The sequence below is a fragment of the Pogona vitticeps genome, chromosome 1 (genome assembly GCF_051106095.1).
Source record: "Pogona vitticeps strain Pit_001003342236 chromosome 1, PviZW2.1, whole genome shotgun sequence".
In the NCBI taxonomy this organism is placed as follows: domain Eukaryota; kingdom Metazoa; phylum Chordata; class Lepidosauria; order Squamata; family Agamidae; genus Pogona; species Pogona vitticeps.
The window spans coordinates 166,042,620-166,062,908 of NC_135783.1; the positions used below are offsets into that span (position 1 = coordinate 166,042,620).

Consider the following 20,289-nt stretch of genomic DNA (forward strand, 5'->3'; position numbering starts at 1 on the left):
TAGTTTTAGTACATAACTCTCTCAATCAAAAACTCAGATAGTTGCTTGAAATGATTTTTTGTATTTTATTAAGATTGCAAAAAAATACTTATATCAAAATACCAAGAGAGTATCAGGCACTTTAAGAGAATCAAGCCAGAAAACAACAAAGGCTACACTTGTCTACCCAATACTTAGCAGAGAGATAGCTTGGACCTGGAATATACAGATTCCTTTTGGGGCTGCTTTAGTATGTCCTCTCAGTTCTTTCTTTGAGGTGTTCTGTAACAGGAGGTAAGTTAAAGGTGTGACTTCTTCTTTTGTTCTGGGCACCCACTGACTTCTGCCTGTTTGGCCAGCTCCCAGACATCCATAAAGAAACACTGAGGCTTCCAGTAACATTTCATGTTTCTTATTCCCAGATCTTTTGTTTATTCATAAGTGTGCTAACAGATTCTAGACCTACTTCCCTCTCTTGTTCTGTATGTGTGTGTTTCAGAATGATCTAGTAATTCAAATTCCATGAAAGCCATTCACTGGGAATCTAAAGCACATAGATTCATTTCGTTTAGATTCCTATTGTCTGATTTCTTTGAAGTAAAGGAATCTAAAGAGCTAATCTCTCTGGATGCTTAGCACCTGTATAAAACAGCACCAATGTCATTCTGTCCTCTCCTCCAGATGAAAATTTCCAGTGAAGTGGTTAAAAAGAAGTCAAAGTTCATGTTTGTAGTTACATTCCAAACATGGGAAATGTAACCTATCTGGAGATTGTTATCACTTCAGAAAATCCACTTCAGGCTTGGGCCAATTAGAAGCCACATTTCTCATAAAAACATCTTTAATGTACAATATAGGAATAGATGTTCTGAATAGCCTATATTATTCAGAGAAATTAGGAAATCATTGGGAAGGGAATTGGAAACCACTCTTGGAACATCTCAACTGTCTTGAAACCCTTATTAGAGTCACCATAAATTGGAAGTGTGTTGATGAAGCCTGGATTAGGAAAGCAAGGTATGTGCCAACAGGCTGGCAGATGGACCGGGGGGGGGGTGTAGGTAGGATTTCTTACTGGTGGAATTCTAGGGTGGAATCTCATCCTCCCTCTAACCCGGTAGTATGTGTTAAGCCCCTCTAATATGTCTCTATCAAGACAATTCAAATAGTAGACCAACAGCTTGCCCTCCGGATTCCAGCTGTTTGAGACTTAGCTCTTTTCTCTCCTTCTGAGGGCCAGCTCTTGCCTGGGAAAAACTGTACATCTGGAGGCCTCCCAGGAAGCTGCTGTGAGAAAGATGCAGGCTGGAGCTTGGGTGCGTCACTCTCACTCCCACGCCAGAAATGCTGTGATGATTGTGGCTTGCCTGTTTTCATCCTGGCCAGGCTCTGTTACAAGCAGTACCCTGTGAAGGAATACCCAAGTGAACAAAGCCAATTCAAGTATTATTTGTTTATTTTATATATATTTCATATATATATACCATGACATTAGTGCATTTGCACTATTCTGGCTGATGAAAAAAGCAAAGTGTGCTGTTTATATAGCATTACATGACATCTCGATAAAACCGTGGCATTCCTGTGTTCAACAAAGGCACACACAGCATTGGGCCAAAGTAGAATTGATTTCATTTAAATGGCTATCTTCTGAATTTCACTTTTCAGTATAATTCCTAACATCTGATGGTGTCCTGGTTTTGAAGATTTAGGATCCATTAGTCATTTCCTAAATATTTTTTTATCATTTAGAAAATGAACAAAAAGGTCAAGCCAATTAATCAAATGAAACCATGAATCCATTCAGCACTCTGAAGCTGTCAGCTTCTTTTATAAATCACCACAAAATATAATATAGATGGCAAACCTCAGTTATAAACAGAGCTCATAATATGCTGAGCATGAACCTCATCTTAACCCATCTGTTGACAGAGCTTGCAGTAAACATACGTAAGAGTGGCATCTGCCCCTTAGGAATCTTGCCCATTTCTGTCCCTGCCCTCTCCACCAGATCTGAAATGTGTGGAACCAGTGTGTGAGAGTGGCTGTTGATACACTGGAGGTTGATGCTTCTAATTCCAGAACAATGGCGGCAACTTCTAGCTAACTTGCGGATAATTTTCTCCTACAGAAAGTTGAGGAAGAAACTAGAGGATTAGCTATCCCTGACTTGATTCTAACCAATAGAGATTTTATGGGCAGAAGAAATAGCAGCAAAGGGAAGTCTGGGGGAAAGTAACCCTGTTTTGGGCTGGATGGAACAACTGTCAGATGGATATACAGTAGACAACAGAATTGTACTCACAGGATGATGATCAATGGCTCCTTTTCATACTGGGTGGAAGTAATAAGTGTGGTACCCCAGGGCTCAGTCCTAGGCCCTGTGCTCTTCGACATTTTTATTAATGACCTGGATCAGGGGGTGAAGGGAATATTAATCAGATTTTCAGATGACAAAAAAATTGGGTGCAATAATTAATACCCTGAAAGAAACAAAATTCAAACTGATCTGATATGATCTGGATAGGCTGGGCTGAAAACAACAGGATGAAATTTAACAGGGATAAGTGCAAATTACTGCACCTTGGAAAAAGAAACCAAACACACCTTTATAAGATGGGGGACGCTGTGGGTTAAACCGCAGAAGCCTCTGTGCTGTAAGGTCTGTAGATCTTCAGCTGTAACATCGAATCCATGCGACGGAGTGAGCGCCCGTCACTTGTCCCAGTTCCCGCCAACCTAGCGGTTCGAAAGCATGCAAATGTGATTAGATAAATAGGGACCACCACAGTGGGAAGGTAACAGTGTTCCGTGTCTAAGTCGCACTGGCCATGTGACCATGAAAGATTGTCTTCAGACAAACGCTGGCTCTATGGCTTGGTAATGGGGATGAGCACTGCCCCTTAGAGTCAAACATGACTGGACAAAAATTGTCAAGGGGAACCTTTACCTTTACCTGGCTCAGCAATACTACAAGCAAGAAGGATCTTGGAGTCATTGTAGATCACAAGTTGAATATGAGCCATCAGTGTGATTTGGCTACAAAAAAAGGCAACTGCTATTTTAAAGCTGCTTTAACAGAAGTATAGTCTACAAATCCTGTGAGGTATTAGTTCCCCTCTATTCAGCACTGGTTAGGCCTCACCTTGAGTACTATGTCAAGTTCTGGACACTGCATTTCAAGAATGATGCTGACAAATTGGAACAAGTTCAGAAGAGGCTGACAAGGATCATCAGTGGGCTGGAAACCAAGCCTTTATGAGGAAATATTGAAAATAAATGGGCGTGTTTAGCCATGAGAAAAGAAGGCTGAGGGGTGATATGATAGAACTTATCAAATAGTTGAAAGGAAATACAGAGGAGTGGCAGGATCTGTTCTTCATCATTCCAGCATACACAACAATGGGCTCAAGTTACAGGAAGCCACATTTTGGTTGAATATCAGGAAAAACCTCCTGATTGTTAGAGTAGTACGGCGATGGAATCAATTACCTTGAGAGATGGCAACTGCTCCAACATTGGAGGCATTCAAGAGAAATTTAGACAGCCATCTGGCAGATCTTCTTTGATTTATATTCCTGCATTGAGCAGGGGTTTCGACTTGATGACCTTATAGGCCCCTTCCAACTTCTCTATTCTATGATTCTATGATATTTTAGTAATCTGGTAGTACTATTAACGTTGTTGACAATCTTGGGTCCAGGAATTTAAAGCAATATATCATAACCATTACTTTGAAAATGTTTCTTCCATTCCTGAGAGAGGGGGAAATGTTGTTTGTAGTCTCCTCCATGCCCTCCAGGGGGCAAGGAATATTATATGTCCTGGTTGACATACACCCATGATTAGGGAAACACAGGAGTAGACTGATATTCTTCTCTATCATTAGAGGTATTACTCTTTGGAACACATAGACACTAGCACCTGTGGCAGGTGCTGGGCTGACCTGGCTTTCCTTTCACTCCTTTCTGCCCCACAAATTCCACTGGTTCTCTGGCTCCCTCACTAAAACCTGGCATGAATGGTTCAATGGACAGGTCAGGAGAGGTTTGTACAGCGGCTGCCATAGAGGAAGTAGTGAGATGTTTTTGTCTTCTTTGTTTCTTTGTTTGCTTGTTTTGTTTTGTTTTGTTGGATTTTGCTCAATATGCCTGCACAGACTAACACAGCTATCTCTTCCTTACCTTTCTGTATTGTAATTCCAGCCCCACTTCTAAAAATCTTTTACCCTGTTTCTTGCTCCATTTTTCTAGGTTTTCACACATCTGAGCATTTTTTTTGTCTCAGTCTGTGCTCTAATGGCAGATTTCCTTTGTCTTTCAAGAACTGGTAGCCTTAAGATCACCAGTCTCTACCTGGCAGCTCCAAGAACCAACCAAGGCTTTTCTGAAGCACCAGAATCCTAGCACTGATCTCTAAAGCAGTCAGGAATGTAAATGAGGCAGCTTTGAAAAAGAGAGCTTTTGGAAAAGCAATCTTGAGAATACACTGAATGTGTTGCAGAAAGGATGCACAAACACCAGATGGCCAAGCTACTTAGAAGGAGAGCTGATGGATGGCTTGGGGCGATGCTTCAGCAAATAGGCCAATTAAATTAATCTCTATTCAGCTGCAGCAATGCCAGCAGTTGCTCTTTCTCTCCAAGGAATATCATATGTATTCAGTGTTGTATGACTCCATTAAAGCTATAAGTTCAATTATGGAAATCCATCTATTTCTGAACTAATTGTATTTGTTATATTTATCTTTAGGCTTTCATTTAAAAAGTCCAAATCCAGGACAAAAAAAAAACTATGGATGGCAAACATCAGTGTAATAACCATTATGCACAAATCATTTTATAGTGTCTGTAATATGAGCGCTGGGCATTCAACAAGTAAATAAAAGGAACAACCTTATGTTCAGGATCTGCTGGCTGAGGGGCATAAGAAACAAATAGAAATGGGACAAATAAAATAAATGGCGATTTGTTGCAATTTCTAATTTGTCAAGGTCGCTGAATCAATAACTACAAATTTATGAATATTTTCTGGATGAATCGAAAAACCAATTCATCAATTCATCTTCACTTTAAAATGCTTCCGGCACCTAGAGACACCAAAATCACAGAGACGCTTCTCATGTCTTTCTTCTAAAGGTCCTCCAGGTTTTGTGAAGATTGGATTTTGGACATCCAAGTTATTCACCCACAAAGTGGTTCCCCCCAGGAAAGAGACAGCGCCAGCTGGCAAAGTTTGCCACCAGGCACAGAGGCAGAAGGCATTGAGGTAGTTTTTTTTTGCCCCCAGCAGGCACTGAGGCATTGGGCATTTTGGCAGGGTATGCCCTCAGCAGGATCAGGGGTGTTTTGCATTTTGGCAGGATAGGCACTGAGATGTTTGGAACTGAGTTGCTGGGCTTCCACATAGAGTAGGGCATGTCCCCAGGCACTAAGGCGGGATTCGGGCACCTCAAGTACCAATGTGATTCTTCTGGGATAGCATGGGGAGGGACATTGGGGCAGGCAGGGTTCTTTTTTACATTGGTGGCATAGTTGCAGAATTCTGCCACATGGATGTGGGACAGAGGGTTTGACTTTAGGATTTGGACACTTGCATGCAGGTGTTGGTCCGAGAAGGCCATTTGAAGGCTTGCGTTCACATTTTGGCCTGAAAAGGCCAGAAATGGGCATTGAGTGCAGGTTTTGGCCCAAGAAGGACGATTTGGAGGCTTGAATTCACATTTTGGCCTGAAAAAGCCAGAAACAGACATTGAGAGCATGTTTTGGCCTGGAGAAGGCAGGCAGGCAGGCATGCAGGCGGGTGGGCAGGCAGGCAGGCAAGCAGGAGGCAGATGGTACAGTGAACCAGTGAGGCCTCAGGCAGGCAGGCAGGCAGTGTGGTAGCAGCGAGTCATTGGGACCCTTCCTCTTTGGTTCAACAAGGGGAATCCCAACAAGGAAAGGTTCACCTTGATGAATGACCATCTCTCCACACTTACGGTATCCAAACGCAAGTGGCATGGTCAGATGGGAGAACATCCACTCAATCTGGATGCTGGTGGAGGAGTGGAAAGGAGGTCCGTGGCCACGTTAGACAGCTCTGGCCATAGGATCACTTTCCTGGTCCAGAAATAGAGTGAAGCTGATGGGGGGGAGCTGGGAGAGCTCAGCAAGATACTCTGGCACTATCATCTCTGCTGGGTCCTCCTCTGCCACTTGTCTGTCCTCTGTGGCAACTGCCCAAGTCACCACAGAGCTCCAGTAATGGAGACTGGGGCCCTCACCAGCAAGTCCCTGCTTGTGGCTCTTGCCAATCATCCTCCCCCTCCTCTGTCTTGTGCCCTGGAATCCTTGGCTCCCCACACAAGCATCATGCGCCCAATTCCCCCCGTGGACCTCAGCAGAAAGATCCGTTTTCCACTCCTCAAGCTCTGACGGGCATGCTGCCAAGCCACCCCTGATTCCAGGATCACACAGGCAGGCCATGTGGTAATCTCTGTCCTTGCAGACAGGATGGAGTCATTTCCACACACCTGCCTGCAGCCTCTTCACCAAGGCCCAGGTACGTTGAAGGAGGGAGGATCCTGGCACCACAGCAGACTCTAGGGGCTGATGAAGGGCATGAATCAGGGAGATAACCTGCCTCTGCCTGGCCATATAGCCACACAAGATATCAGTAGTCTCTTGGAAGTCCTTGAGCACCCCCACCATCTGGGAGAGGGCCAGCCAATCCATGGCACTGATGCCCACCTCTTTTCCCCCATGCAGAATGGGCATGGAGGACATGATGTCCTCCAAAATGGCCTTCTGCTCCACCAGGTGGGACATCATGGTGTAGATGGAGTTCCACTTGTTTGGCAGGTCCATCAGGAGAATGCATGTCTCTTGCCCCGCCTGTTTCTTGCGCAGCCAGCAGGCAGCTTTCAGGCTGCAGGAGAAATGGCCCACCAGTTGGTGACATTGCTTCAGGAGTGCCTGCATCTCCTGGGCGCTGGCGTCCCACTCAGGCTTGACACGGCTGCCCAGGCCAATGGCGTTGCACACTACCAGGTGTAATTTGTGCACCATGCACATGATGCTCTCAAAGCCTGCTGCATTCAATGCCACCAACATGTTGAATTGAATTGAATTTACTTTATTGTCATTGTATTTCCATACAACAAAATTAAATTCCATCGCCAGTACACATAATAATAAAACACACAAAAACAACATAAAAACATAGCACATTACACATGAAACACATCCCTCTCGTTCACATCCACATCCTTCACATTCAATTTCCCATCGCACAACATATTAATATCACACTATACAGTGGAATTCAATATAGCTGCAGCTCTGGGATAGAAACTGTTTTTCAACCTATTTGTCTTTGTTTTAATTATCCTATACCTCCTACCAGATGGTAACAATTGAAAGAGGGAATGGCCCAGGTGGGATGGATCTTTGAGAATGTTTTGGGCTTTCTTAAGACATCGGGAATTATAGAGATATTCCGAAGAGGGAAGAGGGCAGCCATTGTAATAATCCTCTGGAGCGTTTTCCTATCTGCCATTGTACCATTGGCAAACCATATACCAGAGCAATAGGTTAAAATACTCTCTATGATACAGCAGTAGAAGGTCACCAGCAGTTTTCCATTTCGTTGTTGTCTCCTGAGAAGTCTCAGGTAATATAATCTATGCTGAGCGCCCCAGGGCAAGTCCTTCTTGATAATAACACCCAGAAATTTAAAACTGGTTACCCGTTCCACTTGCTCTCCACTTATAACCAAGGGCTGAATATCTGGATTTTTTTATTCTATAGTCTACTATAATCTCCTTGATCTTCTTGATGTTAAGGGCCAAGCTGTTATCTTCGCACCAAGAGAGCAATCAATTCACCTCACCCCGATAGGCTAACTCATCCCCTTCAGAAATAAGTCCTACCACTGTTGTATTATCTGCAAATTAAGTAATAATATTGTATGGATGTGCAATCATATGTATACAACGAGTAAAGTAAAGGTTCAACACATATCCTTGTGGTGTTAAGAATGAGAGCTGAGGAGGTGTAATTCCCCAATCTAACCCTCTGGGAATGGCCAGATAAAAAAATCCATAATCCAAAAACAAATTGAATGTGAAAACCCAAGCTCCATGAGAAATTCTTCCAAATTTTCCAGTGGAACAATGAATTCTATGAACAGACAGATGGAGTGGCCATGGGGAGCCCCCTCAGCCCAGTTATAGCAAACCTCTACATGGAGCATTTCGAAAAACTTGCCCTGGCTTCGGCATCCCTCACACCTACAGTCTGGATATGTGGATGACACCTTTGCAATTTGGAGCCACAGTGAAGAAAAATTGGAAGAATTTCTGAACCATCTCAACAGCATCCACCCAAATATACAATTCACCATGGAAAAAGAAATAGAGGGCCAACTCCCGTTCTTAGATGTAATGGTCATACGCAAACTGACCTCCAACTGGGACACAAGGTCTACAGAAAACCCACCCACACAGACAGGTACTACACAAAAACTCCAACCACCACCCACAGCAAAAAAAGAGGCATAATCAAAACACTGGTAGACCGTGCAAAATGGAACTGTGAAGCTCAGTTTCTCAGCACCGAACGCAACCATCTGAATTGGGCCCTCCAGGCAAATGGCTACTCCAAAAATGAAATCACAAGAGCCATCAAACCAAGAAAACAAAACCAAACTGAAGAAGAAAAAAACCACCCACAAATAAAGTATCTCTGCCATACATCAAAGGGGTCACGGACCGCATAGGGAAACTTTTGAAAAAACACAACCTACAAATAGTATTCAAGCCCACCACAAAAATACAACAAATGTTATGGTCCGCAAAGGACAGAAGGGACCCCCTCACCACTGCAAGGAGTACCTTGCAGTTGTGGCCAGGTATATATTGGAACCACAAAATGAAGTATCCACACCAGAATCAAAGAACATGAGAGACACTGCAGACTAAAACAACCAGAAAAATCTGCAGTAGCTGAACATGCCCTAAAAAAAGCTGGACATGAAACTCTATTTCAAATACTGGATAACACCAGCAATCACTATGTCAGACTGCACAGGGAAGCCATTGAAATCCACAAGCACCAGCAGAACTTCAACAAAAAGAGGAAAGTTTGAAACTCAACAAAACTTGGCTCCCAGCTCTTAAAAATACAGCATGCAAAAGGTCAACGAACTCTACCCAGCCACAAGGACTGGGGATCACTACAAAGAAAAGACCAGCTAATGACACCCATCAATCACAGTGACAGATAATCTCTGCTCCTTATCACAACAATACACCCACAACAAGACACACTAATCACCCATCTCCAGAAAAGGACAAAAGCCTATCTCACAGCCATATATACTCCACTCCCAAGCAAACTACACCAGAGCACAGAGTGCTGTCCTCTGAAGATGCCGGCCACAGAGAATGGCGAAACGTTTGGCCTTCAGAACATGGCCAAAGAGCCCGAAAAACCCACAACAACCATTAGATGCCGGCCATGAAAGCCTTCACAAATACATAGTTTTTTTTAAAAAATTGTGTACATCTGAGAATTATTTCTGTGTGCTGCAAATTTTTTGGCACATTTTCATGCCTTTTTCCTGCTTCATATTTCTGTGCTATAATTCTATCACATATTTGCCCATTTTATTTGACATTTATACAGTACATGGTTTTGGGAAGGAAAAACCTTATTAGGTGGAATGGATGGCACCTATATTCCAAACATTCCATGGTTTTTTATGGGATTAGTACATTCAATATTTATTTATTTATTTATTTATTTATTTATTTATTTATTTATTTATTTATTTATTTAACTTATATGCCGCCCACTCTACCCAAAAAATTATACTTCTAAGTCACACATCTTGGCCTCCCTTCTCCTTGAATGTTTCTCTAATCCTGGGATTACATGTAGCGTTTATTTAAAACCTTTTCAGGATGCACAATTGACTCTCTGCAACTTTCCCTTCCTCATTTCAAGGAATTCCAAGTTGAAGTGGTCAACATTTTCACCTGATCTCATCTCGTCGTTTTGTTTAGTCATTTAGTCTTGTCCGACTCTTCGTGACCCCATGGACCAGAGCATGCCAGGCCCTCCTATCTTCCACTGCCTCCCGGAGTTGTGTCAAATTCATGTTGGTTGCTTCGCAGACACTTCAGGATCTGTCCTTCCAGTGAACACTCAGAGTTGATTTCCTTTAGAATTGATAGGTTTGTTCTCCTTGCAGTCCAGGGGATTCTCAAGAGCCTCCTCCAGCACCACAATTCAAAGGCATCAATTCTTTGGCGGTCTGCTTTCTTTATGGTCCAGCTCTCACCTCCATACATCACAAGAGGAAAAACCATAGCTTTGACTATTCGGACTTTGGTTGGCAAGGTGATGTCTCTGCTTTTTAAGATGCTGTCAAGATTTGTCATCGCTTTCCTCCCAAGAAGCAGGCGTCTTTTAATTCCGTGGCTGCTGTCTCCATCTGCAGTGACCATGGAGCCCAGGAAGATAAAATCTGACACTGCGTCCATATCTTCGCCTTCTATTTCCCAGGAGGTGATGGAACCAGTGGCCATGATCTTAGTTTTTTTGATGTTCAGTTTCAGACTGTTTTTTGCACTCTCCTCTTTCACCCTCATTACAAGGTTCTTTAATTCCTCCTCACTTTCTGCATATAAGTTAAATAAGCCGGGGGACAATATACAGCCTTGTCGTACTCCTTTCCCAATTTTGAATCAATCAGTTGTTTCATATCCAGTTCTAACTGTTGCTTCCTGTCTCACATATGGATTTCTCAGGAAATAGATAAGGTGGTCAGGCACCCCCATTTCTTTAAGAACTTGTCATAGTTTGTTGTGGTCCACACAGTCAAAGGCTTTTGCATAGTCAATGAAGCAGAAGTAGATGTTTTTCTGGAACTCTCTGGCTTTCTCCATAATCCAGCGCAGGTTAGCAATTTGGTCTCTAGTTCCTTTGCCCCTTCGAAATCCAGCTTGTACTTCTGGGAGTTCTCGGTCCACATACTGCTGAAGCCTACCTTGGAGGATTTTGAGCATAACCTTGCTAGCATGTGAAATGAGTGCAATTGTACGGTAGTTGGAGCATTCTTTGGCACTGCCTTTCTTTGGGATTGGGATGTAGACTGATCTTTTCCAATCCTCTGGCCACTGTTGAGTTTTCCAAACTTGCTGGCATATTGAATGTAGCACCTTAACAGCATCATCTTTCAAGATTTTAAATAGTTCAACTGGAATGCCATCACCTCCACTGGCCTTGTTGTTAGCCAGGCTTTCTAAGGCCCGCTTGACTTCACTCTCCAGGATGTCTGGCTCGAGGTCAGCAACTACATTGTCTGGGTTGTCCGGGATATCCAAATCTTTCTGATATAATTCCTCTGTATATTCTTGCCACCTCTTCTTGATGTCTTCTGCTTCTGTTAGGTCCCTCCCATTTTTGTCCTTTATCATGTCCATCTTTGCGCAAAATGTTCCTCTAATATCTCCAATTTTCCTGAACAGATCTCTGGTTTTTCCTTTTCTGTTATTTTCCTCTATTTCTTTGCATTGTTCATTTAAGAAGGCCCTCTTGTCTCTCCTTGCTATTCTTTGGAAGTCTGCATTCAATTTTCTGTAACTTTCCCTATCTCCCTTGCATTTTGCTTCCCTTCTCCTCTCTGCTATTTCTAAGGCCTCGTTGGACAGCCATTTTGCTTTCTTGCATTTCCTTTTCTTTGGGATGGTTTTTGTTGCTGCCTCCTGGACAATGTTACGAGCCTCTGTCCAAAGTTCTTCAGGCACTCTGTCCACCAAATCTAGTTCCTTAAATCTGTTCTTTACTTCCACTGTGTATTCATAAGGGATTTGGTTTAGGTTATACCTGAGTGGCCCAGTGGTTTTTCCTACTCTCTTCAGTCTAAGCTTGAATTTTGCTATGAGAAGCTGATGATCAGAGCCGCAGTCAGCTTGTTTTTGCTGACTGTATAGAGCTTCTCCATCTTTGGCTGCAGAGAATATAATCAATCTGATTTCGATATTGCCCATCTGGTGATTTCCATGTATAGAGTCGCCTCTTGTGTTGTTGGAAAAGAGTGTTTGTGATCACCAGCTTATTCTCTTGACAAAACTCTATTAGCCTTTGTCCTGCTTCGTTCTGAACTCCAAGGCCAAACTTCCCTGTTGTTCCTTTTATCTCTTGGCTCCCTACTTTAGCATTCTAGTCCCCTAGAATGAGAAGAACATCTTTCTTTGGTGTCAGTTCTAGAAGGTGTGGTAAATCTTCATAAAATTGTTCAATTTCAGTCTCCTCAGCAATGCTGGTTGGTGCATAAACGTGGATTATTGTGATGAAAGGTCTGCCTTGGATTTGTATTGACATCATTCTATCATTTTTGAGATTGTATCCCATTACAGCTTTTCCCACTCTTTTGTTGACTATGAGGGCCACTCATCTCATCTAGTTCATCCTTATAGAACAGAATCAGACATAGGATTATGGATGGATGAATCTGTTCTTTCTATCTCCCACTATAATTTTTTTAATGCTCAAGTTCTTTTAATCACATTTGTGAAGAAATTCATGAATTACGTCCCCACCAAAAACAAACTGAACGAAATGCTCAGCCACCGGCATGGAGCATGAAGAGCATCTCATTGTGACTGGCTGTGCTTAACATTAAGGAGGCTGTGACAAGAAGAGGGCCCATCTCAGTTCAGCTCAACACACATATTTGAATACACAAGGATCCAAATTCATGATTTTAAGAACTGCCACCCAAACTATCCGCTTCGATGGCACATTTGTCCATTCAATTTCTCTCATTCTTCTTCTTCTTCTTAATCTCAAATTCTTTCCATCCGTGGATTTTGGAAAAGCCTTCTCAAAACATGATCCAAGTGCAATCCTTTTCCATCCCTGTTTAGGACAGCTAATTGCCTTTTCTCTTTCCCTCCCCCCCTTCTTGAAGATAGAATGTTCAGGAAAGCAACTATGCCAGACCTTCCATTTTATCATAGAAAATCAGAGTGCCAGAACCATTAGTTGTTGTTCTTGTTTAGTCGTTCAGTTGTGTCCGACTCTTCGTGACCCCATGGACCAGAGCACACCAAGCCCTTTTGTCTTCCACTGCCTCCCAGAGTTGGGTCAAATTCATGTTGTTATCTCAGATGACACTGTCCAACCATCTCATTCTCTGCCGTCCCCTTCTCCTCCTGCCTTTATTTCCCCCAGTTAGCCCCTGGTTACATTCTGATTTATTCCTTTGCAATATGGCATGTGTGTATGATCCTATCAATCGTTTTTCAAAGCAAATTCACTGGGGAAGGCAGCCAGAGTATCAGTGTGTTGGTAAACTTCTGTCAACAGGTTTAAAGCACAAGCACTTCACCTACTGTCTGGCAATGGGCATGGTGGGGTTGGGGTGCTGAGTCCATTGAGGGCACTGCATTGCTTCCATATTCAAATGGAAGGAGAGATATATTCATAGATTCCTTTAAAAGCATGTGTTTTCCATTCTTCCTTTCCTATTTGGTCAGTTTCTTTTGAATGAATCACTCCCTTTAGTCCTTACATTCCAGTCTCATTCTACCACATTTCAACTAGGCTTATGAAAACCATCAGCCTTTTGGCATTAAGACTTCATCTTGTTAAGTTGCCATCTGTGTAGTGGCACAGAAATGTCAGAAAAAATGGGCTATACACTCAAACCTTTCCTTTATTGTGTCCTCTCCAATCCATGTTAGCAGATACCAATGCCACCTTCCCACATTCCGTCCTGTATGATATTAACTCAGAAAGCTTTGAAAGAAGGCATGTGTAAAATGCATTTTCTCACTAAGGAACATCAGATCATTCAGGTCACAATGAATTTTAAAGAATTATAAAGAATGGGTTTCCCTTAAATTACTGATAAGTTAATCTTCTGGACATCCCAGTTGCAAACAAAGAATGCTGCAAACTTGGTGCAGGCTTCCACATCTCCATATTCTTTACATCCATCTTTTCTCGTTCAAGTTCTTGCTGTTTTTCCTTGATGCGGAAAGGCACACTGCGCATGTGGGAAGGTGGGGGGGGGGGGGAAACAGAGAAGTTTACTGAGAAATTTTATTAATCCAGCAAAATGCCCTTTTGGCTTTTAAAGGCAAATGAACATAATTTTCCCACATCAGCATATATTTAAATAAAGGCATTCTAAGAGCAGTATTGTGATAAGGCGAAATGAGATATCTAGATGTTTTTAACTAGGTTTTGCCAAGAGAGATTTCTCAATTTACAATTGAGTTTTGTGTTTTCAGAATCAGATTACTTGGCCTTTCCTGGCCCTAACTGGCTTGATAGCTCTGTGTAGCTACAGGTTGGGACTGACTGTGCCTCCCAGGAAAAGAGACAGCCTATATAGCCTTGAGCAAGCTGCATAATTCCAGAGCACCCTCAAAGGTAGGGAATGGTAAACCACTCTGAATATTTTATGCCTAGGAAACCGAGGAAAGGGTCTCTGTAACTTAGAATTCATTTGATGGCACATCATCATAATCAATCGCGAACCTAGGGGACTACTCCAGTCAACACCTAATATGCTTGTATCTCCTGATGAGTCTCATTTAACAAGCTACAGCACATTCATTCCTCTTCAGTAGATTGCAAAACAAGATGCAAACCACATAACCTCAGGTTCAACCATTCCCTGATTCCCTCCCCTGCCTTGCCCAACAAAGAGATCTAGAGATCTCGAACTCTTACATCCATGTTTGTGCCTTTTGCCTGACCTAATAAATGTATTACCCCAAATTAATTTTAGAATTCATCTTTACCTCTGCTTTAAATATCTAAGTCAAGGATCATGTAAACTGAACAGACAATGTGCACTTTCCCCACACCCCACTGGGAATCTGCACATTTCCTGGTTAATTTACATGTTCTCTGACAGGTTGGAGAATTTAAAGTTTCTTGACTACACTTTATAAATTCTCTGGGAAATGTGCACTGTCTCCAGTCAATATGCAAAGTAGCAGACAGACTTTGTTTCAGAGTAAGCCATGAGATGCATAACAGCTGGGCTGCAGGAGAAATCTGTCAGGGCCACCAATAAAAATGATCTGCAAAGCAGCTCTCCTTAAGGACTCAGTTGCTTTGTATATACTATGAGCCCAGTGACATGTATGACAATGGCTGAAATTCAGTCGTAAGTGGCAACTAGAGTAGACCCCTTGAATCAGTGGGGATTTGGTGAGTCAACTCTTCCATAAGGTCCACTGATTCAATGGGCCTTCTCTAGTTGTGACTATTGATTTCAGCCAATATATGTGAATTTAGAAATATTCTGGTTTGAGAGAGAGGTTCTGAAGTTTGATCATTTTGCACTCAGCTTTGTATTAAATACTCAGAGATGTACAAATTATTTTTTCTAAAGTAAATGTTAAAATGTTAATGTAAAAAAGAGAAATGTGCTATAAATTCAAGTTAATCAAAACAGTTTAACAAAGATGCTTTTTCTGATCTTGTTTTCAGATCAGCCTCATTTTTTTTGTGGGTATTTTCTTATAGCTACCATACCCTTAATCTGAGAGAGGCTTAACCGCCACATGAGGGAGTTAAAGCCACACTATTTTCCAGTCTGTTGCCAAGATCAAGGGAAACTAACATTAAGATGTAAAATGAAGCAATCTCTCTCTGTTCTATGCTCCAAAATTTATAAAGACACAAAGCTCCCAAGAAAAAAAAGTTTTTAAAAAAGTATCTGCTGCTGAACTTCCTCGTTTGAATTTTTCCAGGCCAGCTATTTTATCACGTTGCAGCCTGCTACGGTCTTCACAGAAGCCAGGCAAACATTTTAATCTTCAAGTGATTCCAGCCAACTTTCACGGGATACCCTCACTTGGGATCCCCAACCACACAATCCTATTGAGCATATCAGTGGAGTGGCTGGTGCTGTCGGCTAATCCAAGAATGCTTTCAGACAGGCAAACAAACTCCATCCCTTGCTGTGCAGGAAGCTGTGAGCTATGTTCTTATACAGAACCGCAAAGCGGAGATGAGGGGTAAGGGGGTAGGAGAGCTGTGGCCAGGAAGGCCAGCAACAGAAAGAAACTCCACAGAGTTTTTAAAAAGTTGAAAAGACAACAAAAAATACCATTTTGACTTCACAAAAAGCTCAGAGAGGACCTGAAAATAAAAAAGGACACATATAAGAAGTGGAAGGAAGGACAGGCTATAGATAAATAGTCAACGATTGCAGGGATGGCATTAGAAAGGCAAAAACTGAGAATGAGCTGAGGTTAGCAAGAACAACAAAAAAGGGATTCTTCAGGTACATGTGCAGCAAAAGACAGAGAAAAGAAACAGTGACTCAGCACATCGATGGAGGTAGAAAAATGATGACAGATGACAAAAAAAAGAGGCAGAAGTGCTCAATTCTGACTTTTCCTCAGTCTTTTCCTGGAAGATAGCCTATGACCCTCCAGGCAAATGGTAAATACAAATAGAGAGGAGAAGACTGTGGCTTGAGACTGATAAACAAATCATCAAGGAATACCTTATTATTTTCAACAAGTTCAGATCTCCAGGGCCCAATGAACTCCACTCAAAAGTATTCAAGGAACTAGTTGAAGAACTTTCAGAACCACTGTTATTTTTTTTTTATTTTCTTGAAATCATAGAGGATGGATGAAGTGCCAGATGATTGGAAGAGGGTAGCGTTGTCCCTATCTGAAAAAAGAGAGAGAGAAACCTGGAAACTGCAGACATCTCTTCTGCAGTTCAGAGGAGAGCAACAAGGATGATCAGGGGGCTGAAATACATATCCTATGAGGAAAGACTGAAAGACTGGGCATGTTTAGCCTTGAGAAACGAAGACTGAGGGGAGATCTGGTTGCATTTTTCAAATACTTGAAAGGTAGTCATACAGAGGGGTAGGAGGATCTGTTCTTGATCTTTCCAGAGTGGGGAACATGTAGCAATAGCCTCAAGTTACAGGAAGCCAGGGGATGTGGTGGCGCTGCGGGCTAAACCGCAGAAGCCTGTGCTGCAGGGTCAGAAGACCAAGCAGTCGTAAGATCGAATCCACGCGATGGAGTGAACTCCCGTCACTTGTCCCAGCTCCCGCCAACCTAGCGGTTCAAAAGCATGCAAATGTGAGTAGATAAATAGGGACCACTTCGGTGGGAAGGTAACAGCGTTCCGTGTCTGTCGCACTGGCCATGTGACCACGGAAGATTGTCTTGGGACAAACGCTGGCTCTATGGCTTGGAAACGGGGATGAGCATCGCCCCCTAGAGTCGAACTCGACTGGACAAAAATTGTCAAGGGGAACCTTTACCTTTACCTTTACAGGAAGCCAGATTTCGGTTGAATATCAAGAAAAATCATAGAATGAAGTTGGAGGGGGTGCATGAGGCCACAGAGTCCAACTTCCTGCTCAATGTCCTGTTAGAGGAATATGACAATGGAAGCAATTACCTCAGGAGCTGGTGAGTGCTCTAGCATTGGAAGTAGTCAAGAGAAAAGTGGACAACCATCTGTCAGATAAACTTTTATTTGTGGGGTGGTGTCTGACAGAAATGATGGATAAACAGTAATTCTTTTCTCTCTGAAGCCTCCGTTAAAATATAGAATAAAAGTAGCACCCAGATAAGAAAAAGAAATCTCTCTCTTGAGTACCAAAGAGCAAATACCTCTGGGGACTTTACTAAAGGAATGAGATTTTTTTAAAAAATCTGGCTGTAACCATAAATCTTTAGCCAGCTGATGAACAAATGCTCAGTTGCTGAAGTGTAGAAACAGGCTGAAAGATTAACAGCCCTAATAAAGTAATACATCATTCTAAAGGGAGAGAGCGGGGCATTCTTGTGAACACTGTTTGTAGCAATTAAAGAGCTATAAAGAAAAAATCAGTTATAATGGAGCCCTCCCTCCCACAGTAAGATGCACAGAGTTGTTAAAACAAAATCAAAAAGTTGTGGAAAGATTGGTTAAAAGAATTGAAATACTCAAAGGACAGAGAGAGAGCTCTGTAGATATTAGATTGTTAAAAAGAAAACATTTTAGCTGTACGGAGATCTAAAGATAAGGAAGGCGAAGCGGAAGGAAAGGAATGACTGATCTCTGAATAATATTTGGTTTCACTGGATGATAAAGGGAATCAGTGTAGTTGAGAGAAGGACTCCCTCTGCTGGATGTAAATAGAATTGCAACCCCCAGACTGCGAACCAAATTCTTTGTGGTGAGAGTCACCCCCAAAAAAGAGAGGGAGTTGCCCAAACCACTGACATTGGGGCCACCCACCTGCAGGACCTCTGTCTTGTCCGGGTTCAACCTTAGTCCATTTGACTGCATCCATTGCAGAACAGCCTCCAGGCACACCCAAGGGATGCAACAGCATCCACTGAAGATGGAAAAAAGTGATGTAGGGCTGGGTGTCATCAGGATATTGGTGACATAAATTCCAGATCATCAGATGATACCCCCCAACAGCCTTATATAGATGTTAAATAACATTGGGGAGATGATCGAACACTGCAATAAAAGGGATTGGATTTTAGTAGAAAACTAAAATAAGCTTATTTGCAGAGGATACTTTGTTAATGGTAGATAATCCAAGAGGAGCTATAGATAGAATCCCAACACACCTAAAAGAGTTTGGGGGATTAAGTGGAATCAAATTGGAAAAAATCTGAAATGATAGTATACAGTTATTCTAGAGAGGAAATAGGAAAAATGGAAGATAAGTTTAAATTCAAAGTGACTGAAAATATTAGATATTTAATTATAGGAAGTGGACCTTGATCCATGAAAGCTCACAGTAAAATGAAATAGTTTAAAGTGCTTCTATATTTTAATTTTAATTTTTTTCTTTTCTTTCCCCAACATGCTGTGATAGACTAATATGACTACTTCATTGGTAATTACTGAAATGCTACTGTAGCCACCAAAAATCTGTCTTCAGTTCATTGGTTGAAATCCTGTTATGCACATTTGGCTGCATAAGGCTGATAATGTCATCAGCTGCAACTCTTTTTTTTTAAATTAAAAAATTTGGGTCCCTTCCCCAAAAGGCTCAAAGGCTCCCTTGGGACCCCTTCTAGAAATGGGCACAAACTTGGACAAACAGGTGTTTAGTGGTTCCCAGCCCCGCTGCCTCCGGCGGGAGCCTACTCGGAGGCAGCACCCCAGCTTCCCTGCCTTCTCTAGCTGCTACCTAGGTGGGGCCCACGCCGGAGGAAACAGGGGCTGGGAAGCCCTGGATACCTGTTCGCCAAAGGATGAGCTGGCACAAACCACTGAACTGGTGGTTCATGACCATCTCTAATTCCTTTCACTGTTGGTGGAACAGGATGGGGGGGGAGTCTTTAAGTTCAAAAAACCAACGCCATCAGTAAAATAATCCTGTTGCCATCAAAGTTTGGAAATTAAAGACCCCCAACCATTCCACAACTCCCCACTAATGGCTTCCCCTTCGCAAAAGAGAGTCTATGGGAGCCTTGGAACCTTCAGAAATGAATTTTCCATTTCTGACTAAACGATGCAGCGGAAAACTCCATCAGCTTTACAAGGATAAATTTCGACAACAGGATTCCAGCCATTTTTAAAATATTTATAATATATTTATAAATACAGCTATAGATGATTCAGACGGATTCACCTCCTTGGAGTAAGATGTCTCCATGAATACATTTAATCCTTTTAATTTTAAAGATTACTCTGCGAATAATACTTTTCACCCCTACATTTAATTTTAAGTCAGCGGTCCTCAACCTTTTTGGAACCACAGACCGGTTGGGGGATGGCTCCACGTGCGGGGGAGTGTGTTGCACATGCGTGCAAACACAACACGCCCCCATGAGCGTGACACGCCTCCCCATGAGCGTGACACGCACCACCAGGAGTGCAATACACCCAACGTGCGTGCATGCAGGTGGGTGGAGATCCGCTCTGTGGCCCAGTCCTGGGAAGCCCACAGACTGGCACCAGGCCACGGACCAGGGATTGGGGACCCCTGTTTTAAGTAAAATAAAAGTGGTGTGAAATCCTGCTTCTATTCTTCACTGTAACTTCAGTCATCTTCCAAGTCTGCAATCAGTTACAAAATGACTGTGCATGCTTTTGCATTTTTATTATCATGTTCACATTTTAATTTTTTGCAGGACAGTGTCAAGCCTATTGAGGCTAGTAATACAATAGGTAGGTTCTGGAAACAAATAACAGCAACTTAACAACAAAGCAAATATTAAATAAAATACTAGATACATACCATGGAATTCCTGGCAAGTGTTGGAGAGGAATAAATGTATCGAACTTCTTTTTACACATACCACTAAGAAGAA

At 42.3% G+C, this 20,289-nt stretch overlaps 1 protein-coding gene across 2 annotated transcripts in view; it reads right to left on the reverse strand.

Moving 5' to 3' along the window:
* Window positions 1-729: 729 nt before the first annotated feature.
* EVA1A (eva-1 homolog A, regulator of programmed cell death) overlaps window positions 730-20,289 on the reverse strand; it is a 115,889-nt gene continuing 96,329 nt past the window's right edge. For both annotated transcript variants that reach the window (XM_072976776.2, XM_072976772.2), the window contains 3 exons: window positions 20,217-20,279; window positions 2,285-2,389; window positions 730-1,385 (listed from right to left, as the gene is read on the reverse strand). In XM_072976776.2, the coding sequence (XP_072832877.2) occupies window positions 1,307-1,385; window positions 2,285-2,389; window positions 20,217-20,279 (247 nt within the window). In that variant the 3' untranslated portion in view covers window positions 730-1,306. The remainder of the gene's footprint in view (window positions 1,386-2,284; window positions 2,390-20,216; window positions 20,280-20,289) is intronic.